Source organism: Arachis ipaensis, chromosome B03, assembly GCF_000816755.2.
Source record: "Arachis ipaensis cultivar K30076 chromosome B03, Araip1.1, whole genome shotgun sequence".
NCBI classification, from domain to species: domain Eukaryota; kingdom Viridiplantae; phylum Streptophyta; class Magnoliopsida; order Fabales; family Fabaceae; genus Arachis; species Arachis ipaensis.
This window is the reverse complement of record NC_029787.2, coordinates 122,631,859-122,640,065: the sequence shown is the minus strand read 5'-3', so window position 1 is coordinate 122,640,065 and position 8,207 is coordinate 122,631,859. Positions and strand designations below refer to the sequence as shown.

General features: G+C 33.8%; 2 protein-coding genes and 1 long non-coding RNA gene across 3 annotated transcripts; 2 read left to right on the top strand and 1 right to left on the bottom strand.

The window, feature by feature from the left end:
- On the bottom strand, positions 1,058-1,466 carry LOC110269824. Its single transcript, XR_002358582.1, has 2 exons — positions 1,271-1,466; positions 1,058-1,149 (listed from the first exon to the last, which is right to left on the bottom strand). It is a non-coding gene; the product is annotated as an uncharacterized LOC110269824 (long non-coding RNA).
- On the top strand, positions 4,578-6,387 carry LOC107633747. The gene is made up of 3 exons (XM_016337348.1): positions 4,578-5,529; positions 5,643-5,853; positions 5,970-6,387. The coding sequence occupies exons 1-3, from the start codon at positions 4,578-4,580 to the stop codon at positions 6,385-6,387; spliced, it is 1,581 nt and encodes a 526-aa protein (XP_016192834.1).
- On the top strand, positions 6,421-7,098 carry LOC107633748. Its single transcript, XM_016337349.1, has one exon. It carries the CDS (start codon positions 6,421-6,423, stop codon positions 7,096-7,098), a length of 678 nt encoding a protein of 225 aa, XP_016192835.1.

Sequence of the window (8,207 nt, the reverse complement as noted above, 5' to 3'; positions counted from 1 at the left end):
TAATTAAACATATGACTAGACTTCTGTACTTGGTCTCCTTTGAATTTGACAACTCAATTAATATTTGTAGAATCAAACGTGGTTTAATAATTCTAGATATGATTTAAAGTGATTATAATAACCCTAAATTGTGATAAGTAGTTATTAAATTAGGTAACATAATCGTGAGATTGTTTAGTTGTTGTTGTTTACATGGCTGAAAGTTATTCAAATAGTTAATAATTGATTCAAAGTGCATAGTTATTGAAGGTAATTAGATTAGCTAGCGTAAGCCTGACCAGTTGTCGCATGTGGTAAACATAATTAATGCCATTATAAAATTTTTTATTGAATTGTTTAGATCAGTAGATAGGTTTAATTTATGTAGTTCTTTCAAACATACACAAGGACTAGAGGTTATTAAATTGTTTAATTAGTTTTTATTTTTGTCTTGAACAATATGAAAAGTTTGTTGGTTATGTGATTGGAATCACGTAATTAGTTAATTAGTTAACTTTTCTAGCTAAATAATAGACCAGGGGTATTTGTTGAAAGTTTCTTAGTTTTATGTATAGTTCTCAGAACTGAATTGGTGATCGAACCAGTCAGGTTACTGGGTCACTAGTTCACTTGTTCAACCGGTGAGTCACTGGTTGAACCGATATAACCGTTCGTACGTCAATAAAAGATATAAAATAGTAAAAAATTGAATAAAGTGACAATTAGGTCCATCCTTAAAATTTTCTACTTCAGATTAATTAGCCCTTGAAAAAAAAAATTAAATATGTATTTGGTCCTTCAAGATAGTAAACCATGAACACATTACGTCCCTCTATTAATTTATCATGTGAAATTTAGTGGTGATGCTTAGATGTCCCTACTAATTTGTCCTAAGGCAAAATCTTCGAAGACTTACTAACTCAATACTCTAAAAAATTTTAAATAGATATCTTTACTAAGATTTTAATATGTAAATGTAAATATTTTAATATGTGATACTTATTTTAATAATTCTATAAATTCTAAAGAGTTAAAAAAAATGAGTATAAAACAAAAATTAAATTAAATAAATATAAAATAATTTAGTTGTGTATGTATATAATATATAAAATAATTAGCACATAAATTTCCAAATGAACACACTAGCTTGGTGGCATTCCTTATCCTTGCCTAGCAAGGAGAAATTAAATAAATATAAATAATTCAATTGTGTATGTATATAATATATAGAATAATCAGCACGTAGATTGATAAATGAACACAACAGCTTGGTGGTATTCCTTATGCTTACCTAGCAAGGAGACATGGGTTCAATACTCATTGCAAGCATTTTTGAATATTCAATCCAATATTCAAATGCTGCATCGAACTGGCCAGTTTTGGTTGGTTTCATCCGGTTTGTGAGGAACCTGCCGGTTTTAATCGGTTTACATCCTTCTTCGGTTCAAAGGTAAACCCGAACCGGCCAGACTACCAGTTTGACTGGTTCATCGATTTTTCGGCCGAACCGACAGGTCTGGTCCGGTTCTTACAGCTATGGTTTTATGTCATAATCAGTAGTTATACATTAAAAAAAGTTTAATTATTATGTCGATTCCTTTAATTTTTGCAAATCTTCTATTAGTTCCATATAAATATTTTTTGTTTTAGTTCTCTTTGTCAAATTTTTTTTTTCAGTTTCTTCAATTATGCCTCTCTCGATAGTGATTTGGTAAATTGTATGACGAGCTATTTACAATAAATAATATGATGCATGGATTGAAGTAAGAGAAAAAGAAAGCCTTGGTAGCCAATTAAGAAAAAAAATTGTGCAATGACTCAATTAAAGTTAAAAACAAAAATATAGGCACTTGTTTTAAAATTTTACAAAATTCTAAGGACCAATTGAGTCATTAGCGTCTAAAAAAAATACAAAATGATTCTAATAGTAATTTAGATTATTTCATTTGAACGTTCGTAGTTAGTATCAGTGATTAAAATAATAAAACAAAGTCTATTCTAATGTTAACAAAAATGAAACTGTTCTTGAATATGCATTTAGGTTTATTTATATTTACTTAGTTGATAAATGAATGTTTAATTTTTATTGATTTTCATAGTTTATTACATTTGTAGTGTTCAGCTTGCATGTTCATTATTAGATAATTAATTGATTTCTTATTGCATGATTAATTTTTGTTTATATTTGGTTGTCGAATATATCTTTACATAAGTTTGTCTTATTTTAAATCAAAATGGATGATATAGACCAATCAGAAATATATGATCCTTCCATAAATTCATTCAGTCAAGTTGGTTCTGTTATTGATCATCCTCTGTTCTTGCAAAGTGAGATACAAGGTACGCTCTCTTTCTTAAATAATATATTATTCAAGAATAGTAAAATAGAATCCTTATTTATTTAGTGCTAAAAGATCCCATTGTGATTATATCATGAGATATTATTCAGTTAGTGTAAAATAGAAATAGTGTTTTGTGATATATTTTTCTCACAAGATTCAAATGAGTCAAGTATTTAGTCTATATTATATCTTTATGCTAATGGTTTATTCATTTTATGTTGAATCTATTTCGTGTCATATAATTCAGATGAAATTCTTTTATTGTTGTGCATATTTTTCTCGATTTTATGTTTACCAGGTTGCCTTGATGTTGGTGACCCTAACTATGAATGTTCAATTTGTGGCGCGTATTTCTGGTTATTAGAACGTGTTGAAAGAGACTCTACAGTTAATCGTCCAATTTTTACTGTTTGTTGCTCAAAGGGAAAAATTCAGTTACCTTATCTTCGAAAGCCCCCAGATCTGTTATATAATTTGATCAATGGACATGATAGCAAGAGTTTGTACTTCTAGAAAAATATTCGATCTTATAACAGTATGTTTGCCTTCACGTCTCTTGGCGGTAAGGTATTGGATTCAGTGAATGATGGGAGGGGCCCACCGCAGTTTATAATAAGTGGTCAAAATTATCATCGGATTGGAAGTTTGCTCCCAGATGCTGGTGAGAAGCCTAAATTTGCGCAGTTATACATATACGACACTCAGCATGAGATAATGCATAGGCAGCAAATCTTTGGATATGTGTGTTTGAAATTTTGTTGTTTAGCTTTTTTGTTGTATTTTGCTGATGTTTTATTGTTATTTGTATTGGAAATTAGGTTTATAGCTGTGACTTCATAGTTATACTTTGTTTTGTTCCAGTTATAATATGCTATTAGTCATTTTTTGCTAATAATTATATATCAAAATATGTTAGAATTGTATTTTGTGTGGTTTTTAAATATATTTTTTGTGGTTAATGTATATTTGTTTTAGGCAAACATCTGAGATAGATAAAGAATTGATAACTGAGTTGTTGCAAATGATCGATACTCATAATGTCATAGCACAGTCATTTCGAAGAGTTAGAGAATTCTATCAGTATCATCCATATGAGATTTTCTCATTGAAGTTGTATTCGCAACGGAACGTTGATCGAAGAATGTATAGTGCTCCCTCTTGCGATGAAGTTGCTGCTTTGATTGTTGGAGATTTTGATTCGTCGGACCATGGTCGTGACATTATTGTTCGATCTACTGGTGGTCGGTTGCAACGTATATATGAAACTCATGCTCTGTATTGACCGTTACAGTATCCTCTGTTGTTTTCATATGGCGAGGATGGTTATCAGTTGAACATTGGTTATCGAGGTGAACAGCTTGGATATGTTCCTGGAAGGAGAACAAGAGTTTCCCTCAGGGAATTCATATGTTTTTGTCTCCAGATTAGGGAGCACGAAGATGGAATTATTCACAAGTGTAGCCGGTTGTTTCAATAATTTGTGGTTGATTGTTTCACCATGATTGAGTCCCAGAGGTTGTATGAGATTAGAATGAAGCAAAGTACAATTAGAGGAGAAGTCCTTCAAGGAATAGAGGAGGCTATGCATCGTGGCGATGACGAGGCTTCTTCAATTGGGACACGAATCATTTTGCCTTCCTCCTTCACTGGTGGTAGACGTTATATGTTTAACCGTTGTCAGGATGCCATGGCGATTTGTAAACATTTTGGCTATCCAGATTTATTCCTCACTATTACGTGTAATCCAAATTGGCCTGAGTTTCAGCGGTTTACGGAGTGAGAGTGAATTCCCATCGCTGATCGTCCTGATATCTCTTGTCGTGTCTTTCATGCCAAGTTGAAGTGCCTTCTTAGCGATCTCAAGGAAGGTGTGTTTTTTGGTCCACTTAATGCAGGTATGTTCTTTTCTCGCTTAGCATTTCAATTTCTGTCTATCGTCTTTTGACATGTATTTGTATGGCTTCTTTAGGATGTTTTTTCTATTTTTTAGGTATGTATACTATTGAGTTCCAAAAAAGAGGTCTACCGCATGCACACATGTTACTCTGGCTTAACGGGAAAAGCAACTTACAAAGTGTTGAAATTCTTGATGAATTCATCTGTGCTGAGCTACCCAATCCCCAAAAATTTCCATCTCTTTATAATGTCGTCACTAAGTACATGATCCATGGTCCCTGTGGTCGACTTAGACCGAGTTTTCCTTGCATGAAAGATGGTAAGTGCTCAAAATTTTATCCGAAAAGATTCGTTGACCAAATGAGCTTTGATGAAGATGGCTATCCAATAAATAGACGTCATAATATCGGTGTCACAGTGAAGATCAACGATGTCGATATCGACAACAGATTTGTTGTGCCCTATAATCCACTGTTGTTAATGAAATATCAAGCTCACATAAATCTCGAGTTCTGTAATAAGTCAAACGTCATTAAGTATCTTTTTAAGTATGTTAACAAGGGTCCGAATCAGGTGACTGCAACTATTGAAGAAACATATGATGTTGGTGAATCTTCTCAGGTGGTTGATGAGATCAAACAGTATTATGATTGTCGTTATTTGTCACCGTCTGAATCCATGTGGAGAATTTTTGCTTTCGATATTCATCAAAGATGGCCGTCGGTACAGAGGTTGACTTTTCACTTGCCGAACCAGCAACATGTTGTATTCGATGATGCTGATAGCACTACTCATGTTTATTTGCGCAACAAAGATTTGTTGACGATGTTTACGGGTTGGATGATGGCCAACAGGCGGTTTTTGGAGGGGCGGTCTCTAACATATGTTGAATATCCAGGCAAATTTGTCTATTGTTTGAGGAGCAGGGAGTGGAAGCCAAGACAGAGGGGATTCTCAATTGGAAGATTGAGTTTTGCTCATCCCTCATCCGGTGAACTTTTCTACATGCGGATGCTTTTGAATGTGCAGAGAGGTTGTACCAGTTTTCGAAGTATAAGAACCGTGAATGGTGTTACTTATGATACATTTCAAGAGGCATGTTCTGCCATGGGATTCTTGATAGATGATAAGGAGTATGTTTCTGCTATTAAGGAAGTTGCCGAGTTAGCGTCAGCTGCACAGCTTAGGAGGCTTTTTGTGATGTTGCTGCTATCTGGTTCCATGGGAAGACCTCTGTCAGTTTGGGAGCAAACTTGGTGTTATTTGTCTGATGATATTCTTTACCGCAGAAGACATGAGCTGCAATATCCTGGTAAGATTTTTGTTCATCGTGAATTTATTACGTGACAGGTAGGCACACACGCATGCACACAGTAGAGAAGTTATATTATGGTGCTAATATTTATTAATTATCGTTAAACGTAGATCTAACTATGAGTCAGGACGAGTTGCAAACGTTTTGTTTGTTGGAGATTGAAAAACTATTGCAGAGTAATGGAAAATCATTGAGAAATTATGCTAGCATGCCGGTTCCTAATAACTCTTTAGTCTCTCAATTTAGCAATTTGATGCTGTTGCGTGAGTTACAGTATGATACTGTTTCTTTGTCTCGTGAGCACGATGCAAATATCTTAAAGTTAAATGAAGAACAGAAGGTGGTTTACGATAAAATTATTGACTGTGTTTCGAATAAGAGGGATGGATTCTTTTTTGTGTACGGGTTTGGTGGCACTGGAAAAACTTTTTATACAGAGTTTTGTCAGCTAGATTGCGATATGAGAAAAAGATTGTTATAAATGTTGCTTCTAGTGGTATTGCTTCTCTGTTGTTACCTGGTGGTAAGACGGCGCATTCTATGTTCAATATTCCTGTTGAGCGGACTGAAGACACTGTTTGCCAGATTAAGAAGGATAGTCCAAAAGCTGAGGTATTTCGATTGGCCGATTTGATTATTTGGGATGAGGCACCGATGACTAACAAATTAGCATTTGAAGCTCTCGATAGGACGTTGCGTGATATAATGGTTTTGGTCTCTGATAGGAATAAAGATTTACCTTTTGGTGAGAAGGTGGTCATTCTGGGTGGTGATTTCAGGCAGGTCTTGCCAGTTATTTCAAAAGGTTCGCGTGCTGAGATTGTGATGGCTTCCATAAATTCTTCTGCCATTTGAAAATATTGCGAAGTTTTGCGACTGACAAAAAATATGAGGTTAGCAATCGGATCGGAACAATCAACTGCTCAGGAGTTAAGGTCGTTTTCAGATTGGATACTTCAAATCGGTGAAGGTCGATGTGGAACAGTGGTCAATGATAAACTTTTTGTTGATATTCCTTCTGATCTAATCATTCATGTCTTGGAAAATCCAGTGGAAGATATTGTAAATACAATTTATCCGAATTTGGTTCAGAATTTTCGTGATCCAAGTTTTTTCCAAGATAGGGCAATACTCGCTCCGACTGTCGACAATGTTGAAGAGATAAACAATTATATAGTTGACTTGTTGCCCGGTGAGGAGAAAAATTATCTCAGTGCTGATTCGATATGTGGTAGTGATGCCTATTCTGATGTTGATGTTGATTGGATAACTATTGAATTCTTGAATCAGATTAGGTGTTCTGGTCTACCTAATCATTCGTTGAAGTTGAAAATAGGCGTGCCTATTATTTTGTTGAGGAATATTGATCCGGCTGGGGGTTTGTGTAATGGGACTCGACTTGTTGTGCGAGATCTAGGGACAAATGTGATCGGTGCTGATATTGTTTCTGGTAGCAATGTTGGGGATAAAGTTTTTATCACCAGAATGAATATGATTCCAGTGATACGGTTATACCGTTTAAATTCCAACGCCGTCAATTTCCGGTTTCTCTGTCGTTTGCGATGACAATCAACAAAAGCCAGGGTCAGACATTATCAATAGTTGGTTTGTTCTTGCGTCGTCCTGTGTTTTCTCACGGTCAACTTTATGTAGCTCTTTCCCGAGTTAGGAATAGAAATGGTCTTAAGATTTTACTTTGTGATGAAGGATTAGTTGATGCTGCCAGGACTGAAAACGTTGTATTTAAGGAAGTTTTTGATAAGATATAATGTAGTTTTTTGTTATATCTTTCAATCTTATCTGTGTAATTTATAGTTTTGTTCTGGTGTATGTCTTCTTTAGAGAGGGAGATCTTCTTTGGAATATGTGTAAAATTGTCTCAAGGATTTCGTGTGCACTAGATGCATCATTTTTTATGAACCACTAGCTTCTATTAAATGAAAATTAAAGGATGTTATGAAAGAAGAGTATTCATATGCTTTATAAATATAGAATATATTAGTATATATATATACATTAACACCATTTTAATGCATAATATTTTAAAAATGGCAAGTATAATCTTAGTTTAAAATGAATATAAAACATATCAATACATATAAAAAATATTTTTTGTTTATTGAAATTAATTATTATTATACTATACTATACTATTTTTAATAACATGTTATTCTCAATGATTACAAAGATGAAATTTTTACTTATATTTTCTTATATTTATGGATCATGGTTTTGCTTTTGTGAATCATTGTCTACGTATGGGGTTTGTAGCTAATCTACTTTCTTAGTGGTGATGTGGTTGGCAGAGTTTTTCCAACAAAGTGGATTTATAGATCCATCCTCTCCTATTCGAGTTTTGCATTCCCATTTTCATTCTCATTCACTAATCCATTTGAATTGTTTGTTATATTGTTTAATTTTATTTTTGTATTTTTTTAGTCAAAATTATTTTATATTTCATCTCTTCATTTCATAGACGTAAAGTTGTTTGCGCTGAATTTAATAAATTCATTGAGAAAGGAATGGGTGTTGTGACACCGAGTTGGCATGATGGTCTTGCGTTATCTTCCCTTGAAAATTCAGTTTTTTGTTTATAATTTTACATGTTATGTAACCACTGACTACTGAGACTGGATGTGATTGAAAGTTCGAAAATTGAAACACAGAAATCTATT

What these genes read in the sequence shown, in the direction of transcription:
- LOC107633747 (XM_016337348.1), top strand. Translation starts at nt 4,578, where the DNA reads ATGAGCTTTGATGAAGATGGCTATCCAATAAATAGACGTCATAATATC. An exon ending in ACATGAGCTGCAATATCCTG is followed by an intron (nt 5,530 to 5,642) that starts GTAAGATTTTTG and finishes CGTTAAACGTAG; the next exon opens with ATCTAACTATGAGTCAGGAC. An exon ending in CACGATGCAAATATCTTAAA is followed by an intron (nt 5,854 to 5,969) that starts GTTAAATGAAGA and finishes CTTTTTATACAG; the next exon opens with AGTTTTGTCAGCTAGATTGC.
- LOC107633748 (XM_016337349.1), top strand. Translation starts at nt 6,421, where the DNA reads ATGAGGTTAGCAATCGGATCGGAACAATCAACTGCTCAGGAGTTAAGG.